At 42.3% G+C, this 21264-nt stretch overlaps 1 protein-coding gene and 1 long non-coding RNA gene across 6 annotated transcripts in view; both read left to right on the forward strand.

Annotated features, from left to right (window-relative positions):
• The window catches only part of LOC141739473 (uncharacterized), a 6501-nt gene extending 1164 nt beyond the window's left edge, over positions 1-5337 (forward strand). The window contains exons 2-3 of the long non-coding RNA XR_012585719.1: positions 1962-2599; positions 4368-5337. This is a non-coding gene — a long non-coding RNA (uncharacterized LOC141739473). The remainder of the gene's footprint in view (positions 1-1961; positions 2600-4367) is intronic.
• Positions 5338-12170: 6833 nt separating this feature from the next.
• MIB1 (MIB E3 ubiquitin protein ligase 1) overlaps positions 12171-21264 on the forward strand; it is an 84822-nt gene continuing 75728 nt past the window's right edge. For 4 of the 5 annotated variants that reach the window (XM_074576816.1, XM_074576818.1, XM_074576819.1 and 1 more), the window contains exon 1: positions 12171-12879. In XM_074576816.1, the coding sequence (XP_074432917.1) occupies positions 12651-12879 (229 nt within the window). In that variant the 5' untranslated portion in view covers positions 12171-12650. Of the gene's footprint in view, positions 12880-18901; positions 19725-21264 lie in introns of those variants that run through there. The other variant, XM_074576821.1, reaches the window with a different exon arrangement.

Raw genomic sequence — 21264 nt, forward strand, 5'->3', positions numbered from 1 at the left:
GCCGGGCCGGGCCGGGCCGCGGCGGCTACAGCCTCGCCCGCAGAGGAGGAAATCGCGGCCCTGGGCGGCAGCCCGGCCGGCCGCCGGCATGGCCCGCCTCACGGCAGGTGCCTTCCCGGGGCGCCTTCGGTGTCACCTCACCCCTGCGCTTTCCCTCAGGCAGGGCGTTGTGGGGTCAGGGGGGAGAGGGACCCGTCTAAAACCGTGAGGAGCCGCTGATGCGGGTGTGCGTAAACGCAGTCGCTCCCAGACAGGCAGCGTGTCCCCTTCCCAAGAGCTGTTGGACGCGTTGGAGCGAGTCCGGACGAGGGCCACGATCAGAGGGGCTGGAGCGCCTCACCTATGAGGACAGGCTGAGGGAGCTGGGGTTGTTCAGCCTGGAGAAGAGAAGGCTCCGGGGAGACCTTATAGCCCCTTCCAGTACCTGAAAGGGACCTACAGGAAAGATGGGGAGGGACTCTTTATCAGGGAGAGTAGCAATAGGACGAGGGGTAATGGTTTTAAACTGAGAGGAGTGATCTAGATTAGATATTAGGAAGAAATTTTTTACTATGAGGGTGCTGAGACACTGGAAGAGGTTGCCCAGAGAAGCTGTAGATGTCCCATCCCTGGAAGTGTTCAAGGCCAGGCTGGATGGGGCTTTGAGCAACTTGGTCTAGTGGGAGGTGTCCCTGCCCATGGCAGGGGATATCTTTAAGGTCCCTCCCAGCCCAAACAATTCTATGATTCCCAAGCACTATTATTTGTACAGGACACAAGTCCTGTATCATACAGGAGGAAGAGGGAACACTGGGACTTCCAGATGCAGTGTTGGTTAATCAGCAATATCTGTCTAAATATCTTAAGTGAGCCTGAAATGCGCAACTGCTTTTCCACTTCTCACTGCTGCTAAAAGGCACTAGTGAGGATCAGAGAGGAGTAGATGTATTCCCTAACTCCCCGGAGAGATTCTGCCTGCTCTCTTTTCAGCTGTATGGATTGTTATTGCATGGAGGCCCTCACGTGTTTGCTAACTCAGATGCCTCCCCCTTCAGCTTCAGAAAAAGACACACAGTGTCTGTGTCTGTTCCTTGGCAAAGCCTAGGAGTGCAGCTGATAACACAAGGATCCTGGAGCTGAGCATCTGCTATTTGAGATGCACCACAGGACACACAAGTACTTTCCTTCTCCCTATTTTATGCCTCAGCTCCGTGACCTAGTGAGAGAAGACAGACTTTACTTGGTGAGACTTCTTACATTATTGGTGTTTTCTTGCTATATCTAAATTCTAAAATGTAACTGAATTGGGAACCATAACTAAAAAAAAAAAATAAAAAAAAAAAGTAAGAGCAGAAAATGAGATGTGGCCTATTTCAGTTGCTTCTCCTTACTCAGACAGATCTTACCAGGGAGACTCTGACATAAAGCATAATACTGAAAGGGACTTTAGCTTTCCTTGCTGTGGAGAAAAGTGCTACCATGTCCATACTGTGTGATCAAACACTCTCCTTTGGTGCAGCAACAGTGGATTCCAGTCCTGCTTTAACAACTATCATGAAAACCCATTGTAAATTCTAAAGACTTTGCAATAAAACGGTTGTTTCTGATTGCATTGTTAATTTGGGATTTGGAAACGTCAAGCATGTTTTACCATTCAGTCTGACAAGCAGAAATCTTCTACTTACCACCTTCTTTTCTTCTCAAGTAAAAGCAGTTCGTACAATTTTAAGAACTTTTCATTACAGAATCAGAATGATAAAAGTATGTGAAGTAATTAATTGATATTGTATTAAGAAAGGTAAACTAGTAAAAGTGTACTGCAAAGTTGTGAAGAAATTTGAAAATACCCATTCTTCCTATCCAGTCAGCTGTCCAAAGTTTCCAGAGACACTGGGGCAGAGCTACTGCAGCCGTTGAAGAGAGTGTGGGAATTGGTAAGCAGAGGCTAGGAATGATCTGGGGTTTGTTTCTTTTCCCCGCAGCTGTTACAGAAAAAGGAAACAGAATCGGTGGAAAAACTATTGTCATCAACACTGCGCTTCCTCTGCTTCTGCTTGTGGACAACAGCCATACCCAGGTCTTGGTGCTGACTTGCTGGGAATGTATGTTGTACAGCCCAGATAAAAGGATTTATCATGAAGGAACACTCCATTGTGAGCAGCTGGAGTAGATAGCTTAGTTCTGAGAACATGTGGGCTTCATCAACAACGTGAACTTAGGAACCTTCGGAGACACTAATTTGGCTGAACTGAGGACTAGACTTTAGGATGCAGAGGAAACTGCTGCTTCTGAAGAAGGAAGCAGGTTGTTGCTTGCAGCAACAAGCCGCCTCCTGCCTTCAAGTCCTATGCCCATTAAGGTGAAGAGCCCTCGAACCACCCAAAAACTAAAGGAAAGAAAAATCCCAAATGGCTGAGAAAGAAGAGGACACAGCGTGTGTCCATGGGGCTAGAAGGCTTATAAATGCATATACATATGTTTGACCAAAAAGCAGAAGGCATGGCCATTGATGGTTAGAGAAACCCTTCTGAGGCACACAAAACCAGCAGTTTAATGACTCAATCAACTATCTAGAGAGACTGAATGCACGAAACAAGATCCGGACACAAAGGTTGATGAGGTTGGTCTGGTCTTTGACCGCTACCCTGTGTTGATTACTCACGGGAGTATTACTCACGGGAGTCAGGGACATATGACATGTCATAGGCAAACTGAAACAAATTACACATACGGAGAAGGGCTGAGGGGGTTTTGTTACTGTGTAAGCGTGTTGCTACACTGTCAATAGCAAAAATAACTTCTGTTTTAAGCAATCCCCATCAGATCTCCAGTTCCAGTGCTGTTTGTCTGGGTTTTTTTTTAAACTCTTTAAAAGGTTATCCTTTGGCCTACAACACATTTTGCAGAGCTAAAAAAAGAAAAAGCTGTATTCTGCTCATATTACAGCCACTTCCAAGTGATTCAGTGATTGCAAATTGTGTGTGTGGGAAGAAAACAAGGTGGTCACTATGGTGTTTTGAACTCTTACCGCATTTCTTTTTTTTCAGAGGAAGACAGTCCAGCATTCCCAGAGAGACTTGCTATTTGCACTATGCTCTCTGCTGTCTAAGTGCTTCATAAAACAATTGCACCAACACAGCTCTAATGGATTATAGATTAGGCAGAAACGAAAGGGCACAGGATTGTTCTCCCGTATTGTCTCCCAATTTATTTTGCTTAAATGAGAGATAATAATTTACAGAAGCAATCAGTTAGTCACGTCTTGATTTACATTTTTAACGAGGAGGCTACACTAGTGCTATTTTGCCTGTTTTGTTTTGTTTTGTTTTGTTTTTGTTAGGGGAGGTTGTTCTGTGTTTATTTGGGGTCTGTGGGGGGGAGTGACCTTCCAGTGGACAATTGCAAGCTGCAATTTCGATAGGGGCAGAGTAACTTTTAACCTCAGAGTTTTAAATTCGAGATTCTGTTTGTTTATATTCTTTTAGCATTTGTTTAACTTTAGCATTCATTTATAAAAATGGGAAAAATATCTTTGTGTCAGCCCGACCTATCTTGGGAATATATAAAAATCTCCAAGTCCACATATAAAATGTCTGAAAAGTTTTCCACTCACTGTTCTTGATATTTATTATCAGCAGGGGAACGGGAGAAAAAAAAGTGCATTTGAAAAACTCAAGTCAGCATTTCTCAAGACTTCCTCATGCATATTATAGACTTTTTTTTTCCCTAAAGTGTGAATGAAGTAAGGAATTAATGAAGTCAATGTAAATGTTCTGTGTTGGAGGCTCTTCAAATTTCAGAGGAGAAAGCCAGGCTGTGTTATGTTTGTACTCTTGGTGCTCATGAAAAAATCAATGATTGTGGCATCGGGAATAGCTGCTTCTGTTTGTCCCTTTCTTGAGCTTTGCTACTCTTACTATTATCTCCATATTCCCGTGCATTCATATCTTTTTCTTCCATGCTTCTTCTCTTCCCTCCCTCATGAAGTATTTCTCATCCCTTTTCAGTGGTCAAGTTGGAAGGGACATAGGATTCACAAGGAATGTTTTGTATCATTTGATTTAACTTTCTTTAACTCTGTTTCCTTCCATTAAAATGTGTGTAGACATGGCTCTTCAGGGCATGCTGTAGTGCCCAAGATTATTGGTTTGTGGTGGGGTGTTGTGTGTGGGGTTGTGGGTGTGGAGTTTAGTTGGTGGGTGCTTTTTTTGTGTGTGTTTTTTTTTTTTTTTTTTATGTGGTTGGACTCGATGATCTCAAAGGTCCCTTCCAACCACTAAGATTCTGTGATTCTGTGATTCTGTGAGTGTTTCAGTTCAGCAGGTGTAGCAGGTAACCTGATCACAAATGCAACCACGTAATCTAGTATTGTTTCACTCTCTGTTTAGGTGGTTGAAGATACCTTCAACAGCTGCTGCAATGTGAAAACTGCCCAATATTTGTCTCCCTTGGAACGACTCTTGCAGGATTTAGTCTACATGAAACCAATTCCCTGCAAACTGCTAAATACATAATCGTGGTTAGTAGAGGATCAGACCCGTTTGACTGATCATCATGTTAAATAATGGTGATGAAACTTTGTTTTGTGTCATTTAAGATGTTCACAGAAGAGTTGAAATAAAGTTTAGAATTCTGTGATATATAGTTGAGTATAATTCTCAGACATGTGAATTAACTTAAAATTGATCATTTTGTTCAGAAACCAAAGCTGACAATCCATGGCATGCTTAAAACAGAGAATATGAGAGAGTAGAGTATAAAATAAATTGAAAGCAAGAAAATACATTGAGGACGCTTCTCTTAAATTATTTTTTTTCATTAAAAAAGTTATCAGAAGCTGCTACAGAACTTGAAGAATTTTCATAAGAGTACAGTAGAGATGGATGTTTAATCTAGGTTTAACTTCCTCCTGGCTGCCAGGAATCTTTATTGTAGCTTAACATGAAACATTTCCATTTTTATTTCCTTTATAAGCATTTCAAAGTGAATAAAGATTTCCATGTTGTCTTTCAAACACAAACCCAAAGCATTTTAGAATGCTTTAGCCCACCACGCAACAACTTCCATATACATTTGGTAAATTCCTGTTCTACTTACATCAACAGCATGGCTCCAGCTGAATTCAGTGGAGTAACAAATATGTCCAATCAACCTTTTTCATTTACACAATTTCTTAGATTTTCTTTAGCATGTTAATAATGAAAAATATTTATAAGCACTAGACATAATCTTAAATGAGATGTATATTAAAAATGTTTACTTTATGCAAAGCATATAGCCTAGTTTAGCAACAGATTCATTTTGTTATTTTTGAAAATTTCTAGCTGTGTTTTTAATAAATACAGATTTCAAACAGTCTATGAGAGTGTACTAGAAATCTTACTTCTTAGAATTCAGGATTACATAATTTTGTGACTGGGACTGTTTTCTTACGACAAAACAGACAATGTTTAGATTCTGCTTGAGTTATTCAGTGTTTGTTACTACTTTAGCAGACTATTAAAATTAAACATAGGTATTAATCAGTGATTAAGTCATCTTTCAGGCATTACTTAGTGCATATTGAGCACCTTTGTAATAGAAGAAATACCTGTACTTGACTGTAAGCACATGATGAGTCCCATTGATTGTAACAAAAATTATCATGCACATAAATTAGGAACATTCTTAAAATATCTTGATGACCCATGTGGACAGTTTATTCTCCTATGAGTCTAAAAATATGACTTAGCTGGTTCTGCCTACATCTGAGAATTTCAAGTAAGTAGTTCCTTTACAATCTTTACAATCAGGAAATTCAATACCATGAAGAAATTAATCCCTCCTCCCAATGCACTATCTAATTTAAAAATCTTCTATGAATCAAACATCAATATGTGGCTAAACATTTGGAAACATCAGGTACTTATACACTCTTTAACCCTCTGAGGTATGCTGAAGTAGGAGAATTTGTACAGATGTGCAAACAGGAGTATTGGTATCGTACATGGTATTGTAGTGTGTATGCCCTAGATTGCTACAGAATTTTTACTTATTTTATTTTGTCTTTGAATATTTAAAACCTCAAGCTTCACTTCACAGGTACATTGTTTTCTCTCCACTCAAAACAGTTCAGCCTAGTAAAGCTTAAAACCTTAAGTTTTAAAGGGAGAAGTTAAAAGGGCAAAGATTCCAGGATGCTCCTGCTAGGAAAAGATAATCTTCTTTATCCTAAAATGCTTTTTTCAACATGTTGAGGTTTTTAGCCAGATACAGAAAAAATTCCTTCTTTTTAGCAGATCTCCATGGGATTAGTTTTGTTTCACAGCAGGAAAATTAAGTGATGTATTTACAATCTGTTCTTTGCTCAGCAGTTTTTCCTTCCTAGAAAAGAAGTAGCAGATAGAACTCCTTTCCTTAGGGAAAGAAACAGCAGCGTGGACACTGTGCGTTAATATAGGTGTTCTAATTCACAGTTTCATGGAGGATGCCAGTAGCATAGTAAAAATCAAACCCACCAAAGCAATTTGCTGTGTTGTATGACAGCGTGCTCACTATCTGACATTAAAAAACATTTTAATCTGCAGAAGCTAGGAAAAAAAAATCAATGCCAATTATTCATGACATTTCTGAAAATTGAGAAAGAAACTGCATTGTGTTATGGATAATCAATCTGGTAAATAAAGCAGTGGAAATACAGTGCAACAGTTAACAGCATAGGTGTATTTTAGCATTAATGAGAGATGGGAGACGGCCACGTGATGGCAGCAAAGTCTGAGGAATTCGGGTTTTTTTCCTACGTTAAACTGCGGATAAAGGGATATGACCTAAGGTTCCTAACTGGTTCTTCAGGTTCTAGAAAATATACATTACATATATTTTCACTTAAAAATACATAGCATGTTCATCAGACCAGAACTTTCTGTGGAGAGTGATTCCATGCTTTAATTAAAAAAAAAAAATATTACATTTGGGACATTTTTTTCCCAGTAAAAGAATAGTTTTCATCTCATTTGCCAATATTTCCATCTTTCTTCCTCAGTTAGTTGAGTTAGTTCCACCCAGAGGAGTAGGCATATTTCGATAAAACTAAGGCGGTTGCTTACTTTTTCCTAGTTCCTTTTCCTAATACTTTTGTCCACAGGAAAAACCCTCCATTATAACAACCCCTTTTGGGGAAAACCAGAAAATTAAAATCTAGAATGCCTTCAATTTTTAAGAGGAGGACTGAGAAAACTGCTTGTTCTAATACAGAGACTTGGACTGAGGAGGCAGAATTTTTAGATTCAGATTGGTATGAATTAATAAGCTCTATGTTTGTAATTTAAAAAGAAAACTACAATCTGCTCATTATATGTAAACTAGATGCTCTTTTTTTCAACTCCTAGGAAGCTATTTTTATATATCCTTCATAGGACAAGTTCTGAGAACTCAGGATTTGTGCAAGATAGTAAACAAAACCTCAAAACTCCACGAGTTAATAATTTTCTTCCCAAGAAGTTGGGATTTTTTTTCTTCTAAGCCATATAAAAGCAGGCTTTTCACATAGGGTTCTCTCCTGCAATAGGCACAGTCCCTTTTCTGCACTGCGTCTTCCAGATCCTACATTGCAAGGTCAGCTTTGATCAAACAAGACAGTCCAGAAAAACTTCTATCAAAGTCTCTCTTCAATCCATGCAAATGCTTATACATATTATATTACATTTTGCAGAACTGAAAGGCAACCAGGTAGAGTTTAGGCAAGTGGGTCTCTGGAATGGCTTAGATGAACAGGGGCATAGGCTGGATGACCTCCAAAGGTCCTGTGAGGGTTGTCTTGAAGGTTGTCCTACCCTCTAGGAGGGTAGCAGCTGCTCTTACAAAATGCCAGTATGCTCTCCAACAATAACAAGGAGTTTAAAGGGATGTCATTAGGTTATGCACAGCGCTGAATTCTGCATAAACCAGAGGTCTTTTCTCATGGCCCCTTGCTGTATTGCTCTAATATGGCAGGAAGTAGCGAGGAAGACCATAATCACCAGCTGGAGGATGCTGAATCGTATGTAGTTTTGGGTAGCCAGAAGGGAACCTGTTCTGTAGTTCTTTTTGTGCATCCAGATTCCTGCGCTGACTGCATATTAATGAACCTTTGCAATTACAGGCAAGCGTGCCTAAAGCACTGTGGATTCCCTTCCTCCAGACGGTGATTTCACTGCTCTGCCATGACTACTCAGGTATTCCAAGCCAGCACTGCCTCACAAGGCAGGCAGCAGTGGCTAATTACAGCAGCGCTGTTCAGGTAAATAAGGCCTTTGGCCGATGAGCTTTGGTTGCTTCTGCTGCAGCAGTTTTAGGGGTTACTGCTCTGCCAGTCTGCCCTGGCGGTCTCCTTCCATAACACGGGTGGCAGAAAAGAACATAGGTCTCATGCCTCTCAGCTGGTGTGAAGTTTGAGGAGGCCTATGAGTGAGTATGACTTCTAGATTGTAGACCCAAAAAGCAAAGAAGTAAACCTTCTACTAACTCCAGTAGCGATGCTTTAGATGGCATTTTTCTCCACAGTTTGAAGCCTGATAGATTAAATTACCTGGAGCATGAGCACACATTGGCTCTAAGGCTGTAAAATAGCCATTCCGTGCAATCAGGGGCAAGTGCAAGTTTAGATTTCATGAACTCTCAGCATTCATCAGAAGAGAACAGTCCCACCAAGGGACCAAACGCTTGTTAGAGACAACTGAAAATACCTGTGTAAAACCAACCAGCCAACGCACTAACCCCCTCCGCCTGCAAAAGGCCCTAAACCAACAAAAGGTTTTTTAGTTGGAAAGTGAATACGAGTTTTTTCCTTAAGGTATTACTGTGCCCAGCTTCCTGCTGCAAATAAAATGCTGATACATAACTGAAAATGCTGTAGCTGTCACTTTTATTGTCACAGTACACTAATTGGATTCGACATCCTCTGGAATCTCCATCTTGTTTATACCTTTGCATGTTTCATTTATTTCTAACTTTATTTCTAACTTTCATTTATGTCTAACTTCTAATACAGCTTATTTTCAAAACTCAAAGCTCTATTTTTCCTTTTGCTACTCACATTCTGATTCTTCTATCTCCATCCTTCTTTGACTTTGAGGTACTTATTCAGAATTAGATTCTTTTGCTTATTATTCCAGTACTAATAGTAACTCCTCTGACTGATACCACAAAAAATATCAGGTAGGACCACCAATGTCCAATAAAACTTAAAAAAAAATCTTTCCCCAAAGCTATACCCTTCCTCATTTTCTGTTGCATCCTTTTAAACTGCATCTGAAAGTGGTATTTACTAGTTATTTTGAAGACTAATTCAGATAAAAGGTTCAGGAGCTAAAGACCTTTTTTTTTCCTTACTGATTGGTTAAACACCAAGCAGGCACAAAGAATAAATCATATATTGTATGATTCAAAAAGCTAACACCATAAAATATTTGCAATTCTGGAAAAAACAGTGATGTAGCCTCTGACAATTTTGCAACTTACACGACTTTGTGGCCATGTAGGACTAGAGATGACAGGAGATGAGAGTTCAGAAATCAGTCGTGTAGTCACTGGCAAGTGAATGTATCAGATCAGTCTATCCACTCTTTATTGTCTACCACACCAGTAAAATGGTACGAGCTTCTGTATTTTGAGCTATGAAGAAATCCCTCTTAGCTGTTAGGGGAGGATTCAGATTCAGCCCAATAAATGCTGTCTCCCAGCTATTACCTGTATGCTTGTGTGTCTAAGCCACCTCTAAAATAATCCAGGCATCTTTAGAGATTCTGTTTTTTGCAAGTAAATCGTCTGATAGAAAAAGCTGGTGAGTTGGAGAGGCAGGGGCTACTGGGATATACAGAGCAGGAGTGGTCAGGAGAAGGATTATCAGGAGAGAAGAAGCTCCAGGATAATATCTGCCCACATGCACTGCTGCTGAACTGCAGCAGCATTCTCTGAAGGCCTATAATTCAGAATTTCTTGGAAAAATAAAACTAAGGGATGAACTCTTCTGATTCTCTCCAGGAGAACTAATTCTGATCTCAAACTTTGTTGATTTTCCTGGCACATATTCCCTGGTTGCAAAAAGTCTTTTTTTTATCCAAACCTATCAAAGAGCAATAGAAAAACGTGCTCCAGGTTATCCTTAGATATGCATGAACCTTATACTTGCCCATAACTATCAAAGCATGACAAAGTAGAATGAGACAGATGGGAACATTATGACCAAAGATAGACCCTAGCTAGATCCTTCAATAGATCGAGAACTCTCCAGATTTTCTGGGAAATTCTGCCATGTGTTATACATTTAATTTCAATTACATGTAACAAATGTAATAAGCTAGTACAAGCTGCGGGTAGCTTTTGTATGGGGAGAAGCATCTGCAAGAAAACCCAAACTGCCTGGCAATTGCATGCTTTCCTAGGGTGGTATCTGTTAGCGTTTTGAGGTTTCCACTGCAGAAGTAGAAATCAGAATTTGCTTGGGAGTGCCTATTGTCAGGACACAATTTCATATTTAAGGCAGCATTCCTTTTAGCCTTAGCGTGGCTTAGGGAGGAATGAATTATGTGAGGAATGTGGTGGTAGTCTGGTGGTTAGTTGTTCATATTATTCTGCTCTGCTATACATATTGTGAGAAAACTACACAAAAGAAGTCGGGAAATGATCTCATAGACTCCTCTAGCCATATTAATAATCACAAAGGTGGAAGGAAGCACAAAAACAGTAAAAATGCCTAGGACACAAGGGTAGCTGGGCTGCCTTTTATCAGCCATTTCCCTCTTGACTAAGAAACTGTATTCTTTTGTCTGGTTCAGACTTGTCTGTCCTTTACGATGGATGCTTTTAAAAAGTCATCACCGAGCATGAGGGACAAAAACAATTGGAAGACCATTTTTAAAATGAAGAATCATATTCTATATAAGATTAGCCAGGGCGCATGGAGTTAAAGGAAATCCTTGAGTGTCATGAGAGTGCAAACAAAGAGGGCAGTTTATGAGGAATTGCTGCAGGTATGTGCTCAAAGTCTGAGTAAGTACATCCTCCATGAGGTGGGAAGGGTGGGTGGATATACAGATTCCCCCCCCTTTGCTGACTGGTGCACCTGAATACCAGCTAAAAAAGCTCACGGGCTACAGAACTACAGCTGCACTACCTCAATAGCATGCAAGACTCATAGAATCATAGAATGGTTTGGGTTGGAAGGGACCTTAAAGATGATCTAGTTCCAAGCCCCTGCCATGGCCAGGGACACCTCCCACTAGACCAGGCTGCTCAAAGCCCCATCCAGCCTGACCTTGAACACTTCCAGGGATGGGGCATCCACAACTTCTCTGGGCAACCTCTTCCAGTGTCTCAGCACCCTCATAGTAAAAAATTTCTTCCTAATATCTAATCTAAATCTACCCTCTTCCAGTTTGAAGCCCTGACCCCCTCATCCTGTCACTACATGCCCTTCTAAAAAGTCCATCTCCAGCTTTCTTGCAGGTCCCCTTCACATACTGGAAGGCTGCTATAAGGTCTCCTCAGAGCCTTCTCTTCTCCAGCCTGTCCTCAGAGGAGAGGTGCTCCAGCCCTCTGATCATCTTTGTGGCCCTCCTCTGGACTTGCTCCAACAGGTCCACGTCCTTCTTATGTTGAGGGCCCCAGAGCTGGACGCAGTACTCCAGGTGGCGTCTCACCAGAGCGTGTCCGCACACTTTGAAAAGAAAATGGCATTTCAGGGCACAGAAGTAACTGAGAAAGGAGGAAAATGCAGTACAGATTTGCCTAACCGAGATCACGCAAGGCTGAGTTGATACCATTTAACTGATAATCCCTCTGTCACTAAAGGACAGGCGATACGAGCAACTTCTCCCGCACGGAGCGGGAAGAGGGCGACTTGGGCTGCCGCCAAAATCACCTCAACGCCGGGCGGGGCCGCTGCCCTCGGGGGCCCAGAGGGAACGGCCAAGGCGGGCGGCACGGGGGAGCGCCCGGGAAGCTCTGCCGGCCGGGATAAACAAATCTCTGCTCCCTTCCTCTGCTTCCTCCCATTTCCACCGGCCCGCGGCCCGTTTGGCGAAGCGGGCCGGATGGCGGCACCGGGGCCGCGCCGGTCGGTGCCCACCCCGGCTCGGCAGGGGGCGCTCGAGCGCCGCCCCGCCTCCTCCGGGCCCCGCCGCGCTGCGGCTGCGCAGAGGCACCGGGGGTGGGTGCATGCGCAGGGCGGGGAGGCGGGCGCCGCGTTCAGGGCCCGCCGCCGCCGGTCTCCCTGGTGCCGCCCCAGTCGCGCCGCAGTTCCCGGATGTAGCGGCGGGCGCGCGGGGCCGGCGGTGGCTTTGCCGCTGTGGGGTGCGGGCGGGCGCCGCGGGCCGGGGCGGGGGGACGCCGCTGGGGATGGGCGCGTAAGAAGGTAGGAAGGAAGCAAGGAAGCGAGGAGGAGAGTCGGCCTCAGGCTCCCGCCCGTCGGCTCCCGCCGCCCCGGCCGCGTCCCCCGGCCCGTCGGAAGGGTCCTTCCCGCCGCTCACTGTCGCGTCAGGATTGCCCCCGTCCCCCCAGCCCCCCTCCCTCCTTCGCCGCACCGGCAGCCGCGGCCCGCGTCCTCTCCTCCCGCGCCCCCGGTAGCCGTCCCCATCGGGGTCCCCCTCCGCCGCCTGCGGGCTGCGCGGCCCCTCCTGCCGCCCCGGTGCCCGGGCCCGCGGGGCGTCGGCGGGATGAGCAGCTCGCGGAACAACCGGGTGATGGTGGAAGGAGTCGGGGCGCGGGTGGTCCGGGGCCCGGACTGGAAGTGGGGGAAGCAGGACGGCGGCGAGGGCCATGTGGGGACCGTCCGTAGCTTCGAGAGCCCGGAGGAGGTGGTCGTGGTGTGGGACAACGGCACCGCCGCCAACTACCGCTGCTCCGGGGCCTACGACCTGCGCATCCTCGACAGCGCGCCCACCGGTGAGCGGCGGCCCGGGGGCGGGAGGGAAAGGGGCGAGGCCGCAGCACCCCCGGGGGTGCCCGCGGCGGGGTGAGAGTCGGGGCCCGATCCGGGGGGCAGGTTGTTCCCCGCCTCTCCCTCTCGGTTTTGTGGGATGGGGAAAGCCGGTTACCTCCCTCCCCCCCCCCCCCCCGTCTCCTTCGCATGGCTGGGCGTGGGTGTCCGTCTGTGTGCGTGTATGTGTCTGCCTTAAGTTAAAATAAATATATAGTGCGTGGCCGTGGAGGGAGGAGAACTTGTCCTGGGACTTTTTAAATTGGGGTAGACAAAGCAAAAGTGATGTGCTGTAGAGAGCAGGCTCCCGGTGAGCTGAGGGCGGGGGGACACAGTGGAGGGAGGGAACCGAGAGGATGGTTTGGTTTTCTTTCTCCCTCCCCTCCCCCCCCCCCCCCTTGAATTTATGTTTCAGAGCTGTTTTGTAAAATGTTGACAGTCAATTCTGAGTCAAACGTACGGAGGACTGCAGAAAAGAGGTGTATCACCTTTTTGCTAAAGATTACATTAGGTGGTTGAAATACTGTTTTGTCTCGTCGTCTGCACGTTGCCTTTTATCTGTATTGCCAAACTTGTTGTAAAACAGCTGAAGTACTGGAAAAAAAACCCCTACACTCGTTCTTTCTTTTAATTACTTATTTATGCTTTAAATTCAGTCAGTTTGGACAATGGATTTAGATCGGCACTGACATTATGCGGCAGTGTTAGTGTTGCAAACACTGCAGAGAAATGTTCATTTTAGCACCTGTTTTTACAGTGAAAACTCACAAATATATTGTTCAGCTTCATCAGAAATAATAGGTGAATTTTGGGTGGGCAGGATTGTGTTAATAATGAGGCGATTGGACCGGTTTGTTGGGGTACTTAGATACGCTGTTTTTGTAACATGTCTTTCATTTAGCATATGATGGAGGGGAGAGACCATCTTTGAGCCAGCTATGTGTGTGTAGTGTTACAGAAAAGAAAATTATAGCAGTGGGTTGGAGCTGACAGGCTTTTGAAGAGACAGTAGCATGGAATGCATTCTAATTAATTACGAAAATGTTGCTAAGAAAAAAAAATACACCACATGTTGCGTGATAAGCCTTAGAGATGGATTTAACTTTTCTATGTCTGGGTGCGTTTCTCTCCCCTGGCTTCATGGTTGGTTTTTTGTTGTTGTTTTGGAGGGTAGATGCTATTAAAATGAGCTGAAAATATTTTTGAAATGGACCTTGGAACAAGAAATTAAGAGTAGTTTTTCAAGCTGTCGATCCTTGTCTTGCACATGTTTATGCTTTGAAACTTTACCTGCATTTGATGTCCTGTAGAAACCAGTGGGACTGCTTCTGCATAAAACTGAAGTGTATGCATAAATGTTGAATATGAGCCTTGAATGCTCATTATATTATTCTAGCCCTGCTTGATGTATTTGCAAGCTGACAGCATCCTGTGTTAATAGGATCTGGAAGCCTACACTTAATACTCAGTTTATGTCCCCTTTTTTTTTTGTTTTTTTTTTTTTTTTCTGCTTTATTCCTTCTAATTTTCAGTATATACCTTTGTATATATACCTTTGTATTAGAATTTTAATTTCCGCTTCAGGTAGGACTGTGTATATTGCTGTGGGAGAAACTCATAAACATTGCAGTTCTCAGGCTTTGCAAAATGGTATTTCTCTTCCTGAGGTTTTTGGCCAACGCGTGCATCATTCTCGTGGAACTGCTGCATGGAGCTACCCAGGGTTGCTTTTTGCTAGAGGGAGTTACTTTTGTGGTCACGATTCCGTGGAAATAGGAAGAGTAAAAATCTGTAAAGTAATACCAGCGAAAGGGCAAAGTTAATGGAATTAGGATGCTGTCAGTTTGGACTGAAATCCTGGTTTTACTACTGATTCACTCTATTCTTGGGCAAATCACTTCCCTTTTTCAGTTTTCCACCTTTTTGTAATTACTGATTTTTCTCCATCGTAGTGACTAGCCATTGTTTAGAAGAAGGGACTCTGACTTTGGATGATAGTTTGATACTACTTCTAGGGGCATTTAGATAATTTTGATATAAGTAGTTACAGGAAAAGTGGGATTAGGTGGCAGGAATTTCTAACTGTAGTATTAATAATGATGCTGTTGAGCAAAGAAATATTATAAAATATGGCATGGCTTTTGGTTTGGTCATACTTAGCACAGTGTGAAATCATGTCCCTTTTAGTTTAAAATGAAAAAAAAATTCTCTGGTTCATAAATTTACAGTCACAACATGGTCTTAAGTTTATAGTGAGAATAAATCTAAAAATACAGCAATAGAAAGCAAAATTAAATTATCTATTGCTGGGAGTTCCTTTTATTTGGTATTCAAAACCAGACTTGATTGTAAGTTCTTGAAAGCAGTGCTTGCAGCCGGAGTTGCAGCTTTGATGAGTTTGAGGCCTGTACAGCCAGAAACAGTAATGATGCATCAGGAACCCAGTGAGTTATAGCAGTAATGTTTGAAGCTCATTCTATTTTTAAAAAACAACGCCACCACCCCTGAGTTTGATACATATATGTGCATATATCTATGTTTCATAGACTTAGTGGTGTAGTGTCTTGTATTTTAATGATTGTAGGCTATTACCAGCATTGCAAGACTATGATAATTTTTTATAAAAAGTAAATAGCCTTAGTACTAAGATTTTAGGATGATCTTTAAAATGAGTCATCAGTGATTTACATTAAGTATCCCTTGTAAGCTGTTTGCTCCAGATGTAGTCATCTGGGTAATGAATGATTTCTGGTATGTTTTGGTTTTCACTTACATCATTGGCAATCATATTTACGTTGATTGGTATTTCTTTAAGCAAGACAGAGTGATTGAGAGGAATTAGTAAACTAATAATCTGAAAAGTAAGGAAATTTCAGTTAGAAAGAAACTTCAGTTAGATCCTGTGTAGCAAGCTCCCAGGTGGAGTAAATGGTGGGATGTGATGCATTAGCAGTGCAATGTGGTTGCCTGATTGCTTGCAAATAAATTCTGGTCTTTCTGGTAAAGCAGCTTTTTGCCAGGATCTAGCTGTCTTGAGAATCCTCTTTTTCTGCTAGTGTTGTGGAGAAGAAACAGAAAGGAGTAGTTTTCTGAGTTGCTGAACAGAAGCTAAAAGTGTATAAACACAAGCTTTATATTTAGAAGGGAAGGCAGCCTTTTGTCAAAGGTGAAGGACATACAGTAGCATGTTTGTAGAGAGCGCTCCTGACTATGTTCACATAATACTTATGAATGTTACAAAAACTTTCTGGGTTTATTCTCTTTCTGAAGACTTTCTTTCTACAAAGCTTAGGCAAAAATTCAGTTGTCATCCATTTCCTCTTTAATATGGTTGGTTCAAAGTAACAATGTTATTTTCCTGCTTAAGATATATTTACCCAATTGTGTTTGAATAAGGGGAGGTGGCGGAGGGGCTGGGGTCAGGAAATAAAATCTTGATGTGGAATTATCCTGCAGCTAGAATAAGCATCTGTGCAGTGTGGAAAGCTCTCTGTGACGTATTTTGGTAATACCGGAAAACACCGGAAAGGTGTTATCGGTTGGAGATCTGAGTGGCTTTTTGTACTTGTATTAATAGTTGTCTGTCACCTGAAAAGTTGCATAAATCATCATGAAGTCATACATGTCAAACATTTTAAAAGGTACACAACCTCGAATGATTTATCCCATGTATTTGTTTATTTGTTCTTGCTTTTAGCACATCAAGTGTAATTCAAGGAAAACTGTCTTAGTTAAGGTTTTTTAAGTGCCTATTGGTACATACTTGCAGAACCCCTCACAAGTGAAAAAAAAATCTAGTAGCTTCATGAGCAGTGGTACTTGGGAAGCCTGTTGTGGTTGTCTTTTTGTTTTGTTTTTATTTTTTTATAAACATATCCTTTGTCCTTCCTGCCCATCCCCCATGTCTCCTACACAATAATCCTCTCCCTCCTCATGTATCTTGTGATACTCTTACTAGACAGGACACATGCTTTCGCAAGTCTGGCATCTCTTGTATATAACAATTGGTTAGCTGGCTGCTGCCTGACAGGGTATTTAATAGATGAGTTATGTTTGTGGGCACACTGATTTGAGTTTTCACACAATTTGTCGGAATCTGGGTAATCTGTAAGAATTCTTTGTTTTCAGTTTGCCTGGAGTCTGGCCATAGTGTCAGTATTATCTTGAGTGGAAGAATGGGAAGCACAAAACATTGCTATTACTTTTTAAATTGTGGTGTAAATGCATCAGTTTTCTAAGTAGCTTGTGGTATCCTGTGCATGATGGTAGTATTGTCATTATGATATGAAAAGATTTTTGCTTATTAGAGAACTGTAGAGAATGAGTCCATTGGAACCAATAAAATCTGGTTTCCGAGAAGTAATTGAAATCACTATTGACTTCTGCTGTGCTTAACAGTGAGTGGTATGGATACTCCTTGTACGTCTTATTTTACCATTAAAATGTTCTTTTATTGGACAGTTATATATTGCCACCTCTGAAAATTATTTTTAATACAACAGAGATATCTGTAACAAATTCAAATAGCAATTTGATCAACACTGCTTCTATTTCCTTTCACAGCTTTAGGAGCGAGCATGGGGTTTAAAAACTTGCAGGCGAAGGCTGTGAAATTGATGTCTAAATGACTGGTGACAGAGGAACGTTGGGCTAGGTAATCCAGGGAAGATTTGGGAATAGATGACAAAAGTGAAAATAACCGTGGGAGGGACGTGTTTCCTATGTAAACTGCCTAGGGGCAGTTTCCTATGTAAACATAGGAAATTCCTATGTAAACATAGGAAACTAATATGAAATGCAAATATTACAAACATTAATGACAAGAGCAGATCAGGAATACCGGATTTTATGGTGTATTAAGGTTGGAGGGATGTGAGGAAGTGTCAGGTATTTAAAAGTAATTAGGCGTGGTGAAAGTACCCATCTCATTACCTGGTTTCTTTTGTGTTTTTTTTCAGTGCAGTGTGAAGGATGATACAAAACCTGGTTCATCTTGAAATAACCTGCTCCTAGGAATTTTTCAAGAATATTTAGAGGTTTAGTTTTTGCATTATCTCCTTTTAGAGAGCTAAAGTGCTCTTCGAGTTCACAGCTGGCCAGCTGCAGGGCTGATGTTTGAATTCTGAAGTTTTTATGGCCCTTTAATGTATTCCAGTAGTTTAATTAAGGCATTCTTTCCTAATATAAACTTCTGAAAGTTTGTGTTTCTCTACCTTTCTTAAACAGCCTTCCTTTCAAGGAGTGGAAGTGGTTTACGTGGCAGATACAGGTTGCATTTGGGTCAGGAATTCAAGTTTGGCTCCAGAGCCTACGTGTGACCCAGTCTCCTGGTTGTTCCTGTGTACAATGCTTCAATTTACATCATGGGTTGGTGGAAGTAAATTGAAAGATATGATCTCAATGCTGATTAGCATTCAGTCCACTGGGCTAGAGCAGAGCTAGTCTGAAACATTAGAAATAATGTCTCCTTCCCTCCCCGCAAACATGTGTAGTGCCAACATCAGGTCCTCAGTACTGAATTTTGGTGAGTAGATGGTGATCAATTAGATGGAGACTGTGGTGATGTAAGTTGTCCCCTTCAGCCCATGGAGGGCCACAATGGAGCAGATATCCATACTGCAGCTCGTGGTGGATCCCATGCTGGAGCAAGTGGACATGCCCTGAAGGAAACTGCAGTCCATGGAGAGCTCACGCTTGAGCAGTGTTTTTCTGAATGACTGCGGTGATGTTGCAGCAGGGGACCCATGCTGGAGCAGGGGAACAGTCTGAGGAGCTGTTGTGGACTGACCGTAACTCCCCATTCCGCATCATCACAAAATTTCTTCACCAAAAGGTTATGAAGCATTGCAACGGGCCACTCAGGGAAGTGGTTGAGTCACCATTCCTGCAGGTGTTTAGAAGGCATGCAGACATGGTGCTTAGGGACATGATTTAGCAGTGGACTCGGCAGTATTAGGTTAATGGTTGGACTTGATGATCTTAGGGGTTTTTCCAACCAAAATGATTCTATGATTCTATCTGCCCTGGGCAGAAGCAGAGAGATAGAGGAGTTGGGACTGAAGGAGAGAAGTTGGGTCTGGGAAGTAGGCAGAGTATAGGGGCAAGGTATTTTAGTTTTTGTCTTTCTCACCATCCTCTTCTGTTCTTGTAATTGGCAATAAGTTTAATTTTCTCCAAGTCAAGTCTGCTTTGCCTGTTGTGGTAATTGGTAAGTGATCTCACTTTTATCTCGACCTAAAAGCTTTTTCATTTTATTTTCACTCCTTGTCCTGTTGAAAAGGGGGAATGAGAAGAGTGGCTAGGTGGGCATCTGGTGGTGGCCAAGGTCAACGCATCACACTCGTGCATCTATAATATCTTAAAAAAAAGTTAAAATTATGTCAGCCTTCTTTAAAATATACTATTGATTTAAATAGTTAATTTTGTTTTTATTAGGAGTGTGAATAAGAGTTTAGCGATCACATTTTGTGATCCAGTAGTAGCATCTTGTTTTTGCATTTTTTTTAGCAAATGAAGTTAAAACTCTCTCTTAGTCCACTGTCCGCAAAGGCATACAAATCTACTTCTCCCTCCAGATCTCTAGTGCAGTGGTTACACATTCTGTAACAGGATTACTTGACTGCTGCTGCCCTGTTTGTCGAGCCAGCAGTGTTGTGCAGCTCCACAAAGAATGGGACTGGGAAACCAATCCAGCTGAGTATTTTTCCTCCTGGCTGTCTTTCATCCGGGGATGTTTCTTGATTCAGTTTACAGATCAACTCTGCAAAAACCTTTTGCTGGCGTAATGGAAAGAACGGAGCAGCATGGTAAGGTGAGGCATGCACTGAAGTGGGTGTTGCTGCTGGAGTCATGTGTCAGGAAACAGATGAAGAAAGGCTGTATCTATCAGGGTGGTGTTTAGTGATCTGTGAGATAGAGATGTGACTGTCTCGATCAGAGAGTCCAGATACAGACATGTGCTGCTCTCTTTTTAAGTCCCAGATACTATAGTCAGTAAAATGACTTTTGAGTCAAATGTCTCTGTATTTTTTTTTTTCCTTGTTCCTTCCTAAGGAGATTTTTCTGAGTTTTTCCACAGCAGCTTTTGCCTCAATGGCTAGAAATGTTTAGTTTTTATATAAGATTACTGTGAGATGACCTAGTTCTGTATTACATGACTTATGATTATTCCTCTCTTTTGCCCTCTTTCCTGCTGCTTGGACCAATTGAAGAATCCTGCAGCACCTAATTCCTTGGTCCTTTTACATCCAGAATAAATGTGATCCTTGGCAAATTGTCTTTCTGAAGCTCAGGAACTGTTAAAAAATTCCAAAGATGTGTAACTTCTCTGTTTCTCTGTGGAATACCAATTTAGCAATCAATTTTTAAAAAGAAAAAACAAATATCACCCCTTGATCCCAAATGCCATAACTAGTTAGACTTTTTATGCAAGGCAATGGAACAGTAACAGGTTATCTGAGTCCTTTTAATGCACCTGCTCTTGAAGACTACCAAAAAAGTAGTAAAATGGTTCAATACAATTCATAGCAGTGAGGCAGCCACCACAAGATCACAGCTAATACTGTCTTTTTGAGTGTTACAGATAATCAATAGATACCAGACATCAAAGTCTCAGTGTACGTAACAAGAAAGGTAGCTTGCTCCTTGATGTTAACCGTCCGTCTATGTTGGGAACAAGGTTGTTGATGGAGTTGTGTGTGTGGAGGAATTGTATGGGTGATTTCAAGTTCTTGTTTTGTAGAAAAATAGCATTTTTAGCTGTTGTTACCAGGCAGCAAATACTTTTTAAATGTAGAAGGTTGTAGAAGGTTAGGATTATGGTATATGAGGTGTGTTGTCTGGCAGCTGGAGTTGGCAAATAACATTGTGGGTTATAGGGCTTGTCTGTGCCAGACTTTCAAAATTTCAGCACAGACTTTGTGGTCAAGGAATGGATGCTGCTTTAGTCATGAACTGCTCCAGGAGCTACAGTGATCACTTAGTATAACATCAGCAGTTTCACTGAAGGCTATCTTTGGCTGTCCTGAAGAGGTGCTCAAATGTCTGTGGTGCTATGTGCAGTCTTTGCTCCAAATCTGTTGCCTTTTCCAGCCTTAACTAAATATTTATTTCAATGTTGATGCAATTTTTAATCATGAGGGCACAAATTTTCCTAAATACGTTTATAATCAAGGTTGGAAGAGGATGGAGTGAGAAGCCTTCTCAGGAGAAACAATACGTGAGATGATTTTGCTGACGTTCAGAGGGACCTTGACAGGCTGGAGAAATGGGCCAACAGGAATCTAATGTAATTCGGCAAAGGGAAAGGCTAAGTCTTGCAACTAAGAAGGAATAACTGGTACAAACTGGGG

This window comes from Larus michahellis, chromosome 2, assembly GCF_964199755.1.
Source record: "Larus michahellis chromosome 2, bLarMic1.1, whole genome shotgun sequence".
Classification (NCBI taxonomy): Eukaryota; Metazoa; Chordata; class Aves; order Charadriiformes; family Laridae; genus Larus; species Larus michahellis.